General features: G+C 40.4%; 1 protein-coding gene and 1 long non-coding RNA gene across 4 annotated transcripts in view; one reads left to right on the top strand and one right to left on the bottom strand.

Annotated features, from left to right (window-relative positions):
• Positions 1–3,026: 3,026 nt before the first annotated feature.
• The window catches only part of ltbp1 (latent transforming growth factor beta binding protein 1), a 288,869-nt gene continuing 270,644 nt past the window's right edge, over positions 3,027–21,251 (top strand). Inside the window, exon 1 of one of the 3 annotated variants that reach the window (XR_009808158.1) lies at positions 3,027–3,496. Coding sequence is in view for 2 of the 3 variants with exons in the window: in XM_061911089.1 (XP_061767073.1) it covers positions 3,156–3,496 (341 nt within the window). In the remaining variant the exon portion in view is untranslated. The remainder of the gene's footprint in view (positions 3,497–21,251) is intronic. The other 2 variants (XM_061911089.1, XM_061911090.1) reach the window with 2 other exon arrangements.
• Positions 17,527–21,251, bottom strand: part of LOC133559372 (uncharacterized) — a 46,692-nt gene continuing 42,967 nt past the window's right edge. The window contains exons 2-3 of the long non-coding RNA XR_009808159.1: positions 18,296–18,505; positions 17,527–18,213 (exon numbers count right to left, since the gene is read on the bottom strand). This is a non-coding gene — a long non-coding RNA (uncharacterized LOC133559372). The remainder of the gene's footprint in view (positions 18,214–18,295; positions 18,506–21,251) is intronic.

Raw genomic sequence — 21,251 nt, 5'->3', positions numbered from 1 at the left:
CAGTAAGTCTTTGCTGTCGTCCAGCATTCTGTTTCTGATTACTTTGTAGCCAGATCAGTTTTAGTTTCGTTCCGCATAGCCTTCCCTAAGCTTCAATGCCTTTTCTTAGGACCACTCACTTTTTGTTTCTTTTTGGTTAAAGCATTAGACACTTTTTTTTTACCTCCACACTGCCTCCGTGTTCCCATCATCTACAAAGCAATTAGCTACCGGCTGCCACCTACTGACATGGAAGAGTATTACATGGTTACTCTGCCGAGGTCTAGACAGCACCGGCACTCAACAACAACACATAATTTGGAGATTATAATTACTGGTTTGCAAAAAAAAAATTTTTTTTTAACCCAAATAGGTGAAAATAAAATTTTGCCTCACGAAATAAAGGTCCTGAGTAGTCCTGAGTTCAATCCCGGGCTCAGGATCTTTCTGTGGGGAGTTTGCATGTTCTCCCCGTGAGTGCGTGGGTTCCCTCCGGGTACTCTTGCTTCCTCCCGCTTCCAAAGACATGCACCTGGGTATAGGTTGATTCGCAACACTAAAGTGGCCCTAGTGCAGTGGTTCTTAACCAGGGTTCGATCGAACCCTAGGGGTTCAGTGAGTCGACCTCAGGGGTTCGGCGGAGATTAAAACACACCCGACTCTTCGTGTAAATACAAACTTCTCCCTGTTGCTATATTACAGATATGGCAACAGCTGACTGATTTGCAGGTGTGTAATTTGTTGTGAGTTTATGGCTTAGTTTTGTTGTTTGAACAAGGTGATGTTCATGCACGGTTGATTTTGTGCACCAGTAAAAACAATATGGTAACACTTTAGTATGGGGAACATATTCACCATTAATTAGTTGCTTATTAACATGCAAATTAGTAATATATTTGTTCTTATCTAGTCATTAAGTACTAATTAATGCCTTATTCGGCATGGCCTTATTATAACCCTAACCCTCTAACCCTGACCCTAACCCTACCCAAATAAATAACATATTCTATTACTTAGAATATGTTCCCCTAGTCTCCAAATAACTCTAAATTAAGTCTTTGTTACTTAGAATATGTTCCCCTATACTAAAGTGTTACCAAAAACATACAACTTTGTCTTGAATTTGAATTTTTATTTTTATTTTTTTCACTAGAGATGGGTTCGGTGAAGAATGTGAGTGTGAATGTTGTCTGTCTATCTGTGTTGGCCCTGTGATGAGGTGGCGACTTGTCCAGGGTGTACGCCGCCTTCCGCCCGATTGTAGCTGAGATAGGCGCCAGCGCCCCCCGCGACCCCAAAAGGGAATAAGCGGTAGGAAATGGATGGATGGATGTTCCCCGAGTCTCCAAATAACTCAAAATTAAGTCTTTGTTACTTAGAATATGTTCCCCTGTACCAGGGGTCGGGAACCTTTTTGGCTGAAAGAGCCATGAAAGCCAAATATTTCAAAATGTATTTCCATGAGAGCCATATAATATCTTTTTAACATTGAATACTGTATTTCCTTGAATTGCCGCCGGCTATATAGTATGCGCCTGCCTAGAATTACTGCCGGGTCAAACTCCTTTCGCAAAATATTATTGTTATTAGCGCATGTCTAGAATTTCCACCGGGTCAAACTCGTTTCGCAAAATAATTAGCATATGCCTAGAATTTCCGCCGGCTCAAACTCGTCACGTCACGAGTGACACTACACCTGTCATCATTTTCAAAATGGAGGAGGCTGATTTTAATATTTTGAAATCGCATAAAGGGAAGAAGATTAAGAGCTATTCAGTAGGATTTAAGGTCCAAGCTATTGAATATGCTCAAAAGAACAGTAAGCAGCTATGTTTTATTAATATACCTTAGCTGCGTGTGTCAAATATGCCGCCTCCTGGTGGTAGAGGGCGCTAGTCATCCTTGTTGAGACTACTCGGCTGCAGAAGAAGTGACAACAAGCAGCAAGAGTGAGCAGCGATTGTTTATTTTTTCCTCTCGCTTGCACTTTTAACATGGAGGATTACATATCTAAAATAAAACAGTTTTCTAAACTGAACTTTCAATCGAAGCAGGAGGTAATAAAAGGAAGATCTCCATCGAGACTGAGAGACTTTCAAAACTAAAGAAAGATGAGGAAGACTTCTATAAACAAGTTATCGATGCGCGTGGACTTCATTTATAAGTAAAGGTAAGACCATAATAACGTTTTTTTTTTTTTCATTAAATGTGCTTTTCATGATGGTATTCTTACATCACACTCAAATGTATAAGTGCAGGTCTAAATTTACCACATGCCTTTGGTAAACACCGGAGTGAGAAGAGGTTATAAATTAATTAGCGCCCTGGCGGCAATTCAAGGAAATGCGGTACAACTCAATGCGTGCATTTTTAAGTAATACCAACATTTTTAGAGTATACTGGTAATAAGTCTCTTATTCTTTTTAATAACATTGTTATTCTAAAGATAACCAATAATAAATATAATGCTTCTTACCATTAATGCGACATTTTGGGGAGGTGCGATAGAAAACGGATGATTGGATTAAAATGCATGAGAATGTTTTAAAATTTGAACCTTATTTTTAACACTGTGATTAGCAGCGGAATTATTCATTACTTATCGTCTTAAGCAATGTCAGCTAAGATTTATCTGAGAGCCGGATGCAGTCATCAAAAGAGCCACATCTGGCTCTAGAGCCATAGGTTACCTACCCCTGCCCTATACTATAGTGTTACCAAAAACATACAACTTTGTCTTGAATTTGAAAAAAAAAAAACATTTGGCCCTGTGATGAGGTGGCGACTTGTCCAGGGTGTACGACGCCTTCCGCCTGATTGTAGCTGAGATAGGCGCCAGCGCCCCCCGCCACCCCCAAAAGGGAATACGCAGTAGAAAATGGATGGATGGATGATTCCATAAAAAAATACTTATTTATTTTGTAATTATTACTGTTTGAAACTGTTGTCATGGTGACCGCACATCCCAACGATGTTCTTCACCATTTGTATGTTCTGGAGGTTCTTCTTGCGTTCTGTGCACGCCCCCTTGTGACGTCACTTCTGGAGGCTGGGCCGCTGCTCCATCAAGAAACTTTCCCGGAGTTCTGGAGCCCCTCGGACGGACCACAGCAGAACCTCCTCGCTGAGACCAGACGCTACAAGGTTGCGAGAGAGGGACTGTAAAGGACGCGGACATGCTGCGGACCGTACTTGTACTTGTCTTTAGTTGTGTGGTGTCACCGCCGTGGGTGTCCGCGCAGACACGCACACGCAGTGCTGTCAGGAAACTCTACGTACTTCAGCCCGGGTCGGGTCCAGGACCGGTTCTTGGTCCCGGTCCCGGGCCAAGCTCGACGGGGGCGACCCGCGGGATGTTAGTCGGTTCGGTTTCACGGCGTCACGCCGCGTCTTACAACGTGGAACTCGGCCAGGAGGTTCGCGCCCACCGGACGGAGACGCAAGCCTCGACATCCCAGGAGTCCATTGTTCGACACACCGAACCGAACCAACACAAGCAGATCCTCAAGCAGTTTGGGTGAGAGAGAAATACATTCATCTAATTCACCTTTTTTTTCATCCCTTTATGCTCTTTAAGTATCAACATTAGTAATATTATGAAATATTGTCTGTCATTATTTAATTAAATTCAGCCTCTTTACATCTGGAGGTAACTCACGTGTGTCCAAAGTGTGGGCCAGGGGCCACTTTACGGTCTGCAGATCATTCTTTTTATTGGTCCTCAACTAGGGTTATATGGCCTAAAATGTTATTGCGATCTATATTGCAGGCTCCTGCGATATCAATGTATAACACAATACAGTATTTGGCATATAAAGGACAATAGAACCATTTCAAAACAGATTACAAATTCTAATATGGCTGCTGAGGTATGTGGTAAAATTTGGCTAATTTCCGGTTGTATTATTTTCTCAGCATCAAGGAGTTGGTATTGGGGGTTAAATCACCAAAATTATTCCTGAGCGTGGCCACCGCTGTTGCTCACTACTCCCCTCACCTCCCAGGGGGTGCAACAAGGGGATGGGTCAAATGCAGAGGGTGATTTCACCACACCGAGTGTGTGTGTGACTACCAGTGGTACTTTAACTTCAATTTACTGTTGATATCTGGTTGCTTCCTGTTGTAACATGGTTCTCTCGACACTTCTGTTAAAATGCAATAAACACGAATTCTTCTGTTTTTTCAATACTTTTTACATTTTAAACGAGACTACAGATTTGGGTGTCTACCCCACTCCAAGGGGCAGTATTGGTCATACCAATGCTGATATTGATGATTGAAACGTTCAGGATCATTGAATGATTACATTTTTGATCACAATCTCAATAAGAATGAAAAAAAAAAAAAAAACAAGATGGCGGTGCAACAATATCAATTAAACATTCAAATAATTATCCTTGTTTTTTCTGTCTTTATGCTTTTCCTCCTATGTCCAGGGACTTATTTCCTAAGTTTGTACACAACAACAACAATAACAAAATATATTGTATTTAGAGAGAAATACATCCATCAAATTCACCTTTTCCATCATCCCTTTATGCTCTTATGTATCAACATTTGTAATAATATGAAATATGGTCTGACATTATTAAATGACATTAAGCTTATTTACATCTGGAGGTAAATCACCTGTCTCCAAAGTGCAGCCCAGGGGCCACTTTACGGTCTGCAGCTCTTTTATTTTTAATTGGTCCTCAACTAGGGATATATGGCCTAAAATCTTTTTGCAATCTATATTTCAGGCCCCTGCGCTATCAATATATAACACAATATATTATTTGGCATATAAACGATAATGGAACCATTTCAAAACAGATTACAAATTCTAATATGGCTCCTGAGGTACAAACCCCGTTTCCCTATGAGTTGGGAAATTGTGTTAGATGTAAATATAAACGGAATACAATGATTTGCAAATTTTTTTCAACCCATATTCAGTTGAATGCACTACAAAGACAAGATATTTGATGTTCAAACTCATAAACTTTATTTTTTTTTGCAAATAATAATTAGCTTAGAATTTCATGGCTGCAACATGGGCCAAAGACACCACGTCCACAGTTTCCAAATATAATCGGAAATTTGAACTTGTCAGACCACACAACACTTTTCCACTTTGCATCAGTCCATCTTAGCGGCGTTCCTTTGTGTTGATGAGAAATGGGTTTTGCTTTGCATAGCAGAGTTTTAACTTACACTTACAGATGTAGCAACCAACTCTAGTTACTGACAGTGGTTTTATGAAGTGTTCCTGAGCCCATGTGGTGATATCCTTTACACACTGATGTCACGTTTTGATGCAGTAACGCCTGAGGGATCAAAGGTCCGTAATAACATCGCTTACGTGCAGTGATTTCTACAGATTCTCTGAACCTTTTGATGAATTTATGGAACGTAGATGGTAAAATCCCTAATTTCCTTGCAATAGCTTGTTGATAAATGTTGTTCTAAAACTGCTCGACAATTTGCTTACAAATTGGTGACCCTCGCCCCATCCTTGTTTGTGAATTACTTAGCATTTCATGGAAGCTGCTTTTATACCCAACCATGGCACCCAACTGTTCCCAATTAGCCTGCACACCTGTGGGATGTTCCAAATAAGTGTCCGATGAGCATTTCTCAACTTTATCAGTGTTTATTGCCACCTTTCCCAACTTCTTTGTCACGTGTTGCTGGCATCAAATTCTAAAGTTAATGATTATTTGCAACAAAAAAAAATGTTTATCAGTTTGAACATCAAATATGTTATCTTTGTAGCATATTCAACTGAATGAGTTGAAAATTATATGCAAATCACTGTATTCGGTTTATATTTACATCTAACACAATTTCCCAACCCTTTATGGAAACGGGGTTTGTATTTGGTAAAAATTGCTTAAATTCTGGTTGTATTATTTTTTCAGCATGAAGTGTTGGAATTGGGGGTTAAATCGGATAAAATTGCTATGGTATGAAAAAGATTAAATGGGTTATGCTTCTTCGTACTCCTTTAGAATATTGCTGCTGAGGTATGAGGTAAAAATTGCTCAACATCCGATTGAATTATTTTCTCAAAACTGTTATTGATTTACTTGTTAATTTACTGTTAATGTCGGGTTGCTTTTTGTTGTAACATGGTTCTATCTACACTTCTGTTCGAATGCAATAAACACAAATTCTTCTTTTTTTCCCCAATACTTTTTTTGTTTTGAACGAGATTACAGATTTGGGTGTCTATCCAACTCCAAGGAGTTATAGGGGCAATATTGGTCATACCGATGCTGATATTGATAATTCAAACTTTCAGGATCATTGAATGATTACATTTTTGATCACAATCATAATAAGAAAAAAAACACAAGATGGTAGTGTAAAAATATCAATTGAACATTCAAATGGTTATTCTTGTTTTTTTCTGTTATTATCCTTGTCTCTATGTCCAGGAACATACAGTATTTCCTAAGTTTGTACACAATAACAACAATGACAATTTTTTTTGTCATAATAAAGAAATCGATCTTATCATTGTCGTGTCTCTATAGTGATATTACACTTTGTATCGTTACTCTTGTACTTGTATGGATCTGCTCACCTCTGTTTACTTTGAGAAGCTCTCGCTTAGTGGTTAGTAGGGCTGGGCGATATGGACGAACAAGTATATTTTGATATATTTTTACTTAAACTGGATATTCGATATATGTCTCAATATATTTTTCGGTGAAAATATGCATATAAAGATATTTGTTTTTGAGCGATATTCAGTGAAATTGAAGTGAATGACAACTGTACTGTAAACAGTCAGTGGCACTTTTATTAACCCAGTTAGTCAAGATGGGTACTAACAGCACAGAAAAGAAACAGTTTAAGTTGCACAGAATTACACAACATGTATAAAATAGAAAAATATTCTTTCTACGTAAAATAAACAATATGGCTGTGCAAAAAATACAACATGTATCAAACTCAGATATTGATTGATTGATTGATTGATACTTTTATTAGTAGATTGCACAGTACAGTACATATTCCGTACAATTGACCACTAAATGGTAACACCCGAATAAGTTTTTCAACTTGTTTAAGTCGGGGTCCACGTTAATCAATTCATGGTAAACATGGGCCAAAGACACCAATTAAACAATTAATTGGCAGGCAGGCACTTTGTGATTTCCCTTCCTGGTTCGATGACCTGCCCTATCTTGCCTCTGATTGGCCTGTCCCTAGCCAGTCGTGACTCATCATAGTAAACAACCAACCAATCATGGAAGGGAAGAGGAAGGGGAGGGGTTTAGTAGCCCATGGAGTGGGAGCGAGGGAGAACAAGGAACACAAAAAATAGGCAGCGTTTGGTAATTTTAACGTGAAATAAATTATATCGATGTTACGATATTTTCTTAATTCATGTCTCGTTTAAAAATATATCGATACATCTTACAAACTCGATATATCACTAGTGGTTAGCATGGCTTATCATGTCCTCCTGCAATGAGTAGTGTAGCATGTTTAGCTATTCCTCCTCCTCCTGTGATAATATTTGCAAGAAACATACTTGTTTTGCCACTTTCAAGTTGAGGATTACTGACTTAGAGGCGGCTTTGCACTGTGGAGGGACGTTAGCCGCTAGTTCGCTAGCGAGGACACTACATTGCGTTGAGGACGTGTTTGGTTTTTTCTTGTCGCTGTCAAATTTGCGGACCACAGCTACAATGTGTCACCATAGATTATCACAAAATAACAATAGTATTAAAAGCTCTATCGTTGCCCAAATTTATAAAGTTTATATTGTGTAACTGTACCCTTTAACATATTGTAAAATTCAACTGAATTGATTATCAAGGAAATATATTATTAGATATTACACTTGTTTGCAGCCTTCACACCAGACCTAGGAAATTTTTATTTAGACTCAGGGGCCACATTGGTAGGCCGGTGTGTACGTGTGTGTGTGTGTGTGTGTGTGTACGCATATATAACTGATAACTTTTTCAGTCTTAACTTATTCACAATAACTACTCATCCACTGCAATTTAATCATCTCCACAACCACTTTACTTAAACTGTTATTTAACTCTTTATTCATTAATTCATCCTTCACTGTTATCTTTTCATTGTCATATGTCATATGGCATGTTGTAAGGAGAAATGGAAAACATGTCATGGATCATGTTGAAACGGCATTCATGTTCAATTTAAACTTCAACGAACCAAGAATTGTAACTGCTCACTGGCCAAATCCAAGATGTTGCTGTATAGGGGGATTGCTCAACAAAGTTTTGTTGTGTCCCAATACAATGACGATAAAGCATCTATCCTATCCTATCCTATCCTATCCTATCCTATCCTATCCTATCCTATGTATGTGAATAATAGGGTTGTCAACGTTAAAGCATGTTATCCCCCAAAAATATTATTGTGTTACCATAAAATAATGAAAATTAATCACAGTGCAGGGCTGTACAGTGCAATAAATTTATTCGCATTTGTGACTAAAAATAGGTTGTGCGAATATCTAAAAAAAAAAAAAAGAAGGAGCGCATGTACGAATACAGATTTAAACCCTTTAATTAGCATTTTCTCCTAAATATAAATACATCACAAGTTGCTCAAATACGAGTAACTTTTTTAACTGTTTAGCATGTTCGACATAAACTTTAACCATAACCAAATGGACGACCGATTGATGCTGAGGTTTCACTGATCACTTTCTGCAGAGCTGTGTGTGTCTCTCCCCCTCCTCCTCAATGCACGGACGGAGGTGGGCCTGTAGCCCTGCTCCTAGCTCACACACTCAAAGTCTTGGAAGAAATAATGCTTTAGAGCCTGATTTATTATCCAAACACCATGCGGTAATAAGAGTGTGGAAACAATAAAAATGTCTGCACATTGGTGGCCATGTTGCGTGCGATTTATTGTATGTGTAATTGAAAAGTGCTGCTGACCGCCTTATTGAAATGAGGATTTTGCGTATACTATAGGAGGCATCACAACAAAGTCACTCTCATTTAGTGCCCAGCCATGTTATCAGGGCCCTACCATTGTCGTTCTCAAACATGCAGGAGAAATGTTCCCATTTTTATGGGCATTGCAGAAGCAGTCATGCATTGCATAAATATTGGTGTATATATATATATATATATATATATATATATATATATTTTTTTAATTTTAGTTATTTTTTTTTTATATCTTTTTTTTATCGTGAAAGTTCACTGGAGGGAGGCTGCACTTACTCTGCTCAAAGCGCAAACATGCACATTTCTAGACGTTTTTTTCCCATACAAGACATATTTTATTAATATACTGTATATTATATGTGAAAAAAACAAATGTCATTTAAAGAATGCTGAAGGACACCAGAACACATCAATTTAATTTGTTTTTAATCAGCCCCTTAAGTCCTCTAGCAGGTATGTAATTATAAAATAATATTGCTGAATAGACGGTATAACTAATGTTTTTATTTCTCCTGAGGCTGGGCCAAGAATACGTAATAAATAATATATCTCGATAGACACATACAAATGTTCCCTCCAGGACCAATGTTTTCGTTGGGGGTAACACCCTTCAGTTTACTCGACAATGGGTCGGCTAAGCTCCGCTTTCAGGTCGGAATAACGAGGCTGCCGACTCGTGATGATTTAGTCGCTTTTTTCTTATTTCTGCAGGACACAACTGGACACATACGCGAGTCGCCAATATTGCTGCACATGCTTGCTACTGCTCATTCCCTTGACTTTTCCACTCACCCACTGACATCACTTACACAACGGTACACACTACCACTCTTAAAGGAGCACACACACATACGCTGCTCCATAACAATAGTGTGGTTGCATCGTCTTTCTGTCTTGCTGTGGATTCTCTGTAAGGAGTGAGAAGAGAAACTGTGATATCTTGATATATTAACTCAATAACAGAAACATGTCTTTAGTTTTGTTGGTTTTAATGCAGATGGCATGGCAACATCCTGACACTTCCAATGTGTCCTTTAATGAGTCGCTTACCAAATTACTTTGTAGTGTTCAAAAGCTTATACACTACTGCCACCTAATGTCTCAAATCTGCAACTACTTTCAAATCTACAAAACCCAAAACCAGTGAAATTGGCACATTGTGTAAATCCTGATTAAAAACAGAATACAATGATTTGCAAATCATTTTCAACCTATATTCAATTGAATACACTGCAAAGACAAGATACTTAACGTTCAGACTGGTAAACTTTGTTATTTTTTGCAAATATTCGCTCATTTGGAATTTGATGCCTGCAACGTGTTTCAAAAAAGCTGTCACAAGTGGCAAAAAAGACTGCGAAAGTTGAAGAATGCTCATCAAACACTTATTTGGAACATCCTACAAGTGAACAGGCTAATTGGCAACAGGTGGGTGCCATGATTGTGTATAAAAGCAACTTCCTTGAAATGCGCAGTCATTCACAAAGGATGGGGCGAGGGTCACCACTTTGGCTCAGGAACACTTCAGAAAACCACTGTCAGTAACTACAGTTTGTCGCTACATCTGTAAGTGCAAGTTAAAACTCTACTATACAAAGCCAAAGCCATTTATCAACAACACCCAGAAACGCTGCTGGTTCCGCTGAGCCTGAGCTCATCCAATATGAACTGATGCGAAGGGGAAAAGTGTTTTGTGGTCTGACGAGTCCACATTTGAAATTGTTTTTGGAAACTGTGGATGTCTTGTCCTCCAGACCAAACAGGAAAAGAACCATCCAGACGGTAATAAGAGCAAAGTTGAAAATCCAGCATCTATGATGGTATGTGGGTGTATTAGTGTCCAATGCATGGGTAACTTACACATCTGTGAAGGCACCATTAATGCTGTAATGTACGTGCAGGTTTTGAAGAAACATATGTTGCCATCCAAGCAACGTTATCATGGACGCCCCTGATTATTTCAGCAAGACAAGGCCAAGCCACATTCTGCACATGGTACAACATTGTAACTTCGTAGTAGAAGAATGCGGGTACTATACTGGCCTGCCTGTAGTCCAGACCTGTCTCCCACTGAAAATGTGTGGCGCATTATAAAGCGTAAAATAAGACAATGAAGATCCCGGACTGTTGAACAATTTAAGCTGTACACCCAGCAAGAATGGGAAAAAAATCCACATGAAAAGCTTAAAAAATTGATCTCCTCAGTTCCCAAACGTTTACTGAGTGTTGTTAAAAGGAAAGGCCATGTAACACTGTGGCAAAAATGCCCATGTGCCATCTTTTTTGCAACGTGTTGCTGCCATAAAATGTTAATTTGCAAAAAAAAAAAAATTGTTTCTTAGTTCGAACATAAAAAATATCTTGTCTTTGCAGTCCGTTCAATTGAATATAAGGATTTGCAAATCATTGTATTCAGTTTTTATTTATGATTTACACAACGTACCAACTTCACAGGTTTTGGGTTTTGTACTTTAATTATTTGATTACCTTAGCCACACCCATCCTACCTGGCTACCAGACACTCTCTGTAAGCTGAAAAATATTTTATTGTATTAATTGGCAAGCTGAATAAAATCATAATAAGTATCATTAATTATTGATATCGATCAATATAAAAAATGTATATCATGATATAGTTTTTGGTCCTATTGCCCAGCCCTAATTTTTACAGCCCAAAATGTTGACACAAACACACACATAGGACGGAGGATTCTCATCTGTCCATCGTCTATCTGTGTAGCGTGAGCAGTTATCCTGCAGCTCTGTGTAGGGCTGTCAGTTTGCACGTCCTTCTGACACTTGCTAAATAAAATGCAAAACGGTGGCGAGTGTTGGCAAATCACATCCATCCATCCATCCATTTTCTACCGCTTATTCCCTTTTGGGGTCGCGGGGGGCGCTGGCGCCTATCTCAGCTACAATCGGGCGGAAGGCGGTGTACACCCTGGACAAGGCGCCACCTCATCGCATGTTAAATAATATTTGCATCTTCTCCTCCGATTTTGTGGGCCTTATGATGATCTGCATATATTTTGCATATTAATGAAGCCCTATTCTGCTCATTTAACATATTCAATCCACTTTGCACACATTTAGTAGATCAACTTTGCCTGCTCTATCAAGTTTGCACATGTTTTAGTACCTTTAATAAATCAGGCCTCAGTTGGAGGAACTGATCATGAGAAGTGTGTATATGTAACTACAAGCTCCATTCACAGAGAGAGTCCCATTGCTTTTATGAGCGGTCGAGCGAGTCATAAGCCGGAAAAAAAAACAAAAAACTTTTTTTTTTTTTTTCAATCATTATTATTGTTTTTTTAAATTTGTAGCGGCCGTAATTCTTTCGTGGCGAGCCGCCACAAATAAATGAATGTGAGGGAAACCCTGTAGTGTTGTAACGATACCAATATTTTGGTACCGGTACTGGTACTAAAATTATTTTGATACTTTTCGATACTTTAAAGGTGACCACAAAAAAATTGCATTATTGGCTTTGTTTTAACAAAAAATCTTCGGGTACATTAAAAATATGTTTCTTATTGCAGTTAAGTCCTTCAATAAAATAGTGAACAAACTAGAAAACTTGTCTATTAGTAGTAAGTAAACACACAAAGACTCCTAATTAGTCTGCTGATGTATGCAGTAACATATTGTGTCATTTATTATTCTATTATATCAGGGGTAGGGAACCTATGGCTCTAGAGCCAGATGTGGCTCTTTAGATGACTGCACCTGGCTCTCAGATAAATCTTAGCTGACATTGCTTAACACGATAAGTAATGAATAATTCCGCTGGTAATCACAGTGTCAAAAATAACGTTCAAAATATAAAACATTCTCATGCATTTTCATCCATCCATCCGGTTCCTACCGCACCTGTTCAAGAAGTCGCATTAATGGTAAGAAGTATTTTATTTATTTTTGGTTAGCCTCAGAATAACAATGTTATTAAAAAGAATAAGAGACTTATTATACTCTAAAAATGTTGTTTTTTCTTAAAAATGCACGCATAAAGTTGTATTCAGTGTTAAAAATAAATAAATTATATGGCTCTCACGGAAATACTTTTAAAAATATTTGGCTTGTATGGCTCTCTCAGCCAAAAAGGTTCCCGACCCCTGTATTATATTGTCTAAATTATTAAGGACAAGTAGTAGAAAATGTATATTTATTTTCCTTTTCATTTACTGTTAATATCTGCTTACTTTCTCTTTTAACATGTTCTGTCTACACTTCTGTTAAAATGTAATAATCACTTATTCTTCTGTTGTTTGATACTTTACATTAGTTTTGGATGATACCACAAATTTGGGTATCAATCCGATACCAAGTAGTTACAGGATCATACATTGGTCATATTCAAAGTCCTCATGTGTCCAGGAACATATTTCCTGAGTTTGAAATCATAATATACATTTTAACAAAACAAAAGAAGATGTTGTGATGCCCAAAAAATATTGACTTAATCATAGTAGAATCGACTCGATACGTGCCTGTACTTGATATCATTATAGGGGATGTCAGGTGTCGATCCACTAATGGCCTTTTCTATTTTGATGCCGGTAAGCTAGGGTGTGTTGTGAAGCATGTTTAGCTATTCCTCGTCTTGCAGGGATGATACTTGTAAGAAACTTACTTTATTTGTCGCCATGGAGGCCAGGATTAGTGATTTAGAAGTCGCTAAAACACTGCCGACGGCGAATGGACGTTAGCTGCTAGCTTGCTAGCCATGTCTTAAAGCACCTCTTCTTAAGGGCGTTTCAGTGTTGTAGCTCCAACTTTATCGTTAGTTTTTAAGCCAAAATGCGTCCGTTCTCCCTTTTCTGTCTACACACTGTCTCTGCTTGTAAGTACTCTGTGATTGTGCACAGCTGAACATGCTCCTCTGCTCGTAAAACCAGCAATGACACAGCGTTACTTCGAAGCGGGCGCGGGGGGGTATAGTACCGACTGTATAGTACCGAAAATGATTCATTCATATCTCGGTACTATACTAATACCCGGTATACCGTACAACCCTAGTTTGTACAAAAAAAAATCTGCGCTATCCTATAAATAAGTAAATAGGCTTGTTTGTAAAACCGAGGCTTTGTAATTGGATGAAGCCCAGCAGAAAAGACGGACTGTAACGAGGAATCGAGAGACAAGTTCTTAATTGACGACTGTCATGTCTCTTGTCAACACATTGGCTTCTCGTTAAGGCCCCTTTTTTTCAGCAAATGGCTCACTTATGACGATAGAAAGATGTTTTGCACGTCTTGTAAACAGGCTAATAAAAGTAACCCTTTTACGATCGGGTGCACTGATTTTCAAAGATTCAGCCTCACCAGACACCAATGAACATCATATTTCACCTTTCCTGCGCAGGGGAGACGTTCCCTCCAGGGCCGATTTTTTGTCGGGGGTAACACCCTCCACATTACCCAGCAGTGGGTCCTTACAGTTCTGCTTTTGGTCGGAATGACGAGGCTGTTGATTCGGTACAACTCTTTATTTATGTTTTTCACAAAGCCAACCGGACATCCACCATGCTATTAACACGCCTTATGATGGCATTGGGTCTTATGTATGATGGCACATGTGCACCTTGTTTGCGTTAATAATGATATTGTGTTAATAATGATATTGTAATTGGGTCTTATGTATGATGGCACATGTGCACCTTGTTTTTGTTAATAATGAAATTGGGATATTTTAGACATTTCATAATGCTACAAGTTTTTTTCTGTGCTACAAAATAAATTCTGTGCTGCTATTTTTTTCTCATTTAGCAACACCGGTGCTACTAGTGCAGTGGTTCTTAACCTGGGTTCGATCGAACCCTAGGGGTTCGGTGAATTCGGCCTCAGGGGTTCGGCCAGTCAAGACATACCCGACTCATCCATACTTTCCAGCTTTGAGACCTTAGAATTAGGGAGATGGGGGGAGTGAGGGTTGAGGTGGAGGGGGGGTAGGCGTAGTTGAGTTGGGCGGGGTTTGGTGGTAGCAGGGGTGTATATTGTAGGTCCCGAAAGAGTTAGTGCTGCAAGGGGTCCGGGTATTTGTTACGTTATGTGTTTGTCATTCTTGTTTGGTGTGGGTTCACAGTGTGGCGCGTATTTGTGACAGTGTTAAAGTTGTTTATATGGCTACCCTCAGTGTGACCTGCATGGTTGTTGACAAAGTATGCATTTCATTCATTTAAGTCTGTGTAAAAGCCACATAAATGATGTGTATGCGCCGACACGCCGTTTGTGTGGAGGAAAATAGGACGTGACGACAGGTTGTAGAGGACGACAAAGGATAATGGTTGCCCCGGGAGATTTTCGGGAGGGTCACTGGAATTCGGGATTCTCCGGGAAAAATCGGGAGGGTTGGCAAGTATGGACTCATCGTGTAAATAAAAACTTCTCCATATCGGCGTATCATGGATATGGCAACAGCAGAAGTCACACTGGTTTGCAGGTGTGTAATTTGTTGTGAATTCCTGCACGGTTAATTTTTCTACACCAGGAAAAAATAACATATAACTTTGTCTTGAATTTGAAAAAAAATAAAAAATATGTTCACAAAAGAAGGGTTCGGTGAATGTGCGTATGAAACTGGTAGGGTTCGGAACCTCCAACAAGGTTAAAAACCACTGTACTAGTGAAAAAGCTAAGCGCACAGCCTTGAATCAATTAGAGCAGGAGAAGAGCTGTCCGGCCATGGACACTAAAGATGAGGGAAATAATCGACTTTTAGATGCATCACAATACGGACATGAACAATTATAGAATCGATTAGTAAACGTGAATAATCGATAATTGATTTTTTAAATTGTAAATAAAGTAATGCAGACAATTCAAAAATTTTTCTGACTATAGCGAGCCACCTTACTGAGAGATCCGACCAGCTCCTTTATTATTGTGCACTTATGGTCCAGTTTTGCACACATTTTCATTAATTTAATACATTTCTACATTAAGTTAACTCTTTCCTATTACAAATGAATAGTTATTTTTTTAAAGTTGCAAATTGATTTAGTGTAACAAAAACAAATGTAAAACTGCATCAATATATATTCGGTTCTACAATCGGAATGAAACTGAACTCACTGGTGACGGTGGTAGAGAAGAGGACTGTGGACAAGCTAGTGAGCATCCTGGATGATGCCAGTCACCCTCTGCATAGCGTTATCAGTAGCCAGAGGAGCCTGTTCAGTGCTAGGCTGCTTCATCCCAAGTGCAGGACTAATAGACTCACAAACTCCTTTGTCCCACACGCCATTAGACTGTACAACTTCTCTCTGGGGAAAGGGGGCGGCCTGGTGGGCTCTGCCAACTTCTCTGTGCGCTATGACTCCAGAGCCCTCCCAACATTCCCATTCCAGGTATCTTGATACAGTGCTAACCTGCTGGGTTTTGACCTCTTTTGTGCGCTGGGCTTCTCCATTACGGACAATGCATGCTCCATCATACTGACTGCGTCCACGCCCTGGCTAGACCACGGACCATCAGACACTAACAGCCCTCCTGACGATGACTTGCTCTCCAGAGCCACACCCAGCACCGTGCCAAACACCACTCCGACCCCTTTGAGCCGGACCTGGTCCTCATGCTACACGCAGCCCTTCAAGCAGCTGTGTCACAGCAGGAGCTCCAAGCTCCGTCAGCACAGGACCCTTTGTTCACATAGCTACATTTGTTCATCCGAGAGCGTTGGCCAATAAAAGTGCCAGAGGACCTAGCACCTTTCCATCGCGTCAAGGGCAATCTTTCCTGTTAAAAAGATATCTATGTGGCACCAGGGCTGTGCACTGTGGTGCCCTACGCCTCGAGGGCACAAGTCCTGGCTATGTTGCGCGAGGGCCATCTGGGTATCGTCAGGGTCAAGCAACGCTGTAGGGGTCTGATCTGGTGGCCAGGTATCGACAGAGACCTGGAGGCTCTGGTAAAGGACTGTACAGCATGCCTCACCTGTGGCAAGACTGGCTCACCCCCGTCTCCACATTTGTAGCCTCTACCCCATTCGTCAGGACAGTGGTCACACGTCCAGCTTGACATCTGCGAGGAGCTACACGGCCTCCCTCAGCACGCTGGAACGCCAAACAATTGGGAACAGCCAACTTTTGCCTTTGTGACGGCTCACATTTGCAGGCCAGCCGCTTGAGACGAGTGTTGCTGCCGTCCACTTCAGATCAGGCAGTGGACCCGCAACACACTGATGGCGACTAGGGTTGCCCTGTTGCACAGTTGCCTGAGCCACCGGGCCTACCTAACACAGGTATGCAGGATGACCCTGTGCAGCCTGGGACTTGTCTTGTCGAGGCCTTCAAGGCCCGCCAAAGGCCTCTCTACTTGGAGGTCTATGTTACAAATTTAAACATTTTTTTTTACCAACACTGGTTACAGTAGCAAAGAAAATTAGTGTAATATCTAATCTAACTGCTTGGATATATAATTATTTACTTTTGTTCTTATATTTTAACAATATTATTATTATTTTGCTAACTAAACACACTTGAAAATGTATCATTCTTTCAAGAAATGTGTACACAAGTTCATCATAACAGGACAAACAAATATCCTCACATAGAATGGCGTCCATTTTGTTCGTCAGGTCCAATTTGTGGGGGTAATTGGACTGTGTGACAGATCTGTGATGCAGGGTTCTTGTCAGGACCGACAGACTGTGGCCAGGCTGGTTGCCAAGGTTACAATGTCTTTTTATTTTCAGTATTACAAAGTCTCTTCCTCCTTTCAATTCCCTCCCAAAGTCTTTCCTCCTTCCTGCTCTGGCTTTTCAGCTTTTTCTAGCTTTTCAGCTCTCCAGCTTCAGGTCCTCTGGCTTTTCAGCCCCCTGCTGCGGTCACCAACCCTGCTAATAAAGAGACAGGTGATTAGATAACTCGTTCCAGCTGAGATATCCACTCACCTGGCATCTGCTCCACAGCCGGTTCCTGCACATGCCCTGCCCGCAGGTGACGCGTTGACCACGCCCCTTCCACAGACTGGTTCTATTATTTTCTTTGATTTTTTTGTGCAATGTTCTCATCCGGGACGTGTTTATTTGGTCCTTATAATGTGTTGTAGACAAATACAAATGTACAGAGGGCCAAGAATGGTATGTAGGTAGTTTAGACAGGGTAATTAAGTGTGTCATATTTGAAAATCGACCACATTAAGAATGAAACAGTTGCCCAATGAATTCCAATGTACTGTGGGTGTAGTGGGTGAAGAAGACAGGCGAGAGGATGACGAAAGGCCTTGCCTCTGGCACAGATAAATCAGGCGTTGACAAAGTCCTTGACATCTCTTCCCATCGGTAAACACCAAAAGCTCTGTGGGACCAAGAACAAAGTGCGCCTTAAGCCAGGATGACAAGACACTTTAGATGTGTGTTCCCACTGCAGGACTTCAGACCTCAGGTCATTGGGGAGGAACATGTTGCCTACAGGAATGTCGTCTCGGACCATGGTCTTGGTAGAAACATTGGCTACCTTTCTCTCCACCTTCCATTAGAGTGCTTCGATCACTAGAGCCACAGGTTTAATGGTCTCCAGAGTGGTCTCCTCAGCGGAAAGACAGTAGATTCTGTTGAGCTCATCAGTCTTGGTGTTGCGGGAGTCGGGTCTGTAGGTAATCGAGAAGTTGAAGCTTTAGTTAACATTTGTTGGTTTAGTAAACAGTTGTCTTAGCAAAGACAAGGTGGTCTCGGCTTCTAGGGTGCACTTGAAATGTATTTTAGTGGATGTGAGTGGATGCGAGTGAATCACCTATAGAAGTTAGCAAAACTGAAAAACCTTTGCAATCTTCCTGACCACTGCCTGGATCTTGGCAGGATCGGTTTTGAGATATCCCCTGTCCATGAAGCACCCAATGGTGAATTCAATTTGCACTTATAAATGATAAATGGGTTGTACTTGTATAGCGCTTTTCTACCTTCAAGGTACTCAAAGCGCTTTGACACTACTTCCACATTTACCCATTCACACACACATTCACACACTGATGGAGGGAGCTGCCATGCAAGGCGCCAAGCAGCACCCATCAGGAGCAAGGGTGAAGTGTCTTGCTCAGGACACAACGGACGTGACGAGGTTGGTTCTAGGTGGGATTTGAACCAGTGACCCTCGGGTTGCGCACGGCCACTCTCCCACTGCGCCACGCCGCCCACTTCTCAGCTCTGACTCCGATTCTCCAATAACGGCTGTTAGACGAGACAGATGTTGCAGACATGCTCAGGCGGGAAGTTTCTCCCGTTGTTCTGGCTGCATGGGAGGAGGCAGGAAGATGTGGCCCTGAAAAGGCGACCTCTCAGCACCTCAATGGAGCCCGTTGCGGAAGTCTCATGGACCTGGGTAAGCGCTATTGATGTGCGATACCACTGATTTTCTTTGCGATCCAACAAAATTCAGGCTGGTATCGGCAATACCGATCCTTCACCGATACTTTGTATAAACATACTTGATACTTACCATGAATTGATTAACGTGGCCCCCGACTTAAACAAGTTGAAAAACTTATTCGGGTGTTCCCATTTAGTGGTCAATTGTACGGAATATATACTGTACTGTGCAATCTACTTATAAGAGTTTCTATCAATCAATAATGTGTCTGTAAACATACTTAATGTGTCTATTTCAAGTGTTGCTGCTCTTTGGGAATTATCTTCAAACACCAAAAAAAAAATCATAGGGAAAAACAATAATGGCGTTATTCTGCACTGAATGTTATCTTCTTCAAATTCAACTTTGGATATATTGTCTCCAAATAGCCGATAATTTAAATATTCGTACACTTGTTTTATAATACTGAGTGACTAATTTTATTTGCCAGTTGCTTTCACGAGGCCGGTTCGCTCAGTGAAAACTTTGGTAGCGTGTCTGCCACAAAACTCATTCTGGGCTGCGGGAGTTTGTTCGCCACTGTAGCGTGCAGGAGCGTGCTCGTCAGTGTAACCAATGTGGCAAATGCAAGGAACACACAGTTGCTGTTTCTTTCGAGTCTTTATTTAAAGACAACCAACATGAGCATGTTCTTCAGGAAGTGCTTAAAGGTGCCTCTATATTGCATGCCTCAAACAATTAGATAGATAGATAGATAGATAGATAGATAGATAGTACTTTATTGATTCATTCAGGAGAGTTCCTTCAGGAAAATTAAAATTCCAGCAGCAGTGTACAGTGTTGAGATCAATTTAAATAAAAGTAAAAAGTAAATAATGAGGGTTTAAATGGAAACAAAATAGAGAAATATTACAATAAGAATAAAAACTAAAAAGCAACAATGGGAATACAAATATAACAATAAAATAAGAATATAACAAGACAAAGTAGGCAGTAGTGACCATGTTATGAAAACGTATTGCACTGTTATTGTTTTGCATCCCCTGTCATCCTAGTACCCCCTGCCCCCCTCGCCAGCGAGGAGTTGTACAGTCTAATGGCGTGTGGGACAAAGGAGTTTTTGAGTCTATTAGTCCTGCACTTGGGATGAAGCAGTCTAGCACTGAACAGGCTCCTCTGGCTACTGATAACGCTATGCAGAGGGTGACTGGCATCATCCAGGATGCTCACTAGTTTGTCAACAGTCTTCTTCTCTGCCATCGTCACCAGTGTGTCCAGTTTCATTCCGATTGTAGAACTGGCCCGCCTGATCAGTTTCTCAAGTCTGGAGCTGTCCTTCTTAGATGTACTGCCCCCCCAGCACACTACCATGTAGAACAGAACACTGGCAACCACAGACTGGTAGTACGTCCACAGGAGTTTTTTGCAGATGTTGAAGGAGTGCAGTCTCCTGAGGAAGTACAGCCTGCTCTGTCCTTTCTTGTACTGGTGGTCCGTGTTAACAGTCCAGTCCAGCTTATTCTCCACCCAAACCCTGAGGTACTTGAATGAGTCCACGGTCTTTATTATTATTATATTATAATATTATATAATTATATTATATATAATTATGTCACGGCCCCACCTCAGGACTATTGGTTTCTTGTGTCCACCATAAATGAGATATTCCACATATGTTGCCTTCATTACAAGGCCCATATACTGAACACAAATATAAATGCAAAAGTTTTGTGTTTGCTACCATTTTTCATGAGTTGAACTCAAAAATCTAACACTTGTACCATACAAACAAAAGACCTATTCCTCTCAAATATTATTCACAAATATGTCTAAATCTGTGTTAGAGAGAATTTCTTGTTTACCAAGATAGTCCGTCCCGCCCCACAGGTGTGGCATATCAAGGTGCTGATTAAACATCCTGATTATTGCACAGGTGTGCTTTAGGCTATCAACAATATAAGGCCACTCTGGAATGGGCATTTATGCTTTATTATGTGTCTGGGGGGTCAGAAAAGCAGTCGGTATCAGGT

This window comes from Nerophis ophidion, linkage group LG09 (genome assembly GCF_033978795.1).
Source record: "Nerophis ophidion isolate RoL-2023_Sa linkage group LG09, RoL_Noph_v1.0, whole genome shotgun sequence".
Lineage (NCBI taxonomy): Eukaryota > Metazoa > Chordata > Actinopteri > Syngnathiformes > Syngnathidae > Nerophis > Nerophis ophidion.
This window is presented reverse-complemented; position numbering and strand designations above follow the sequence as displayed.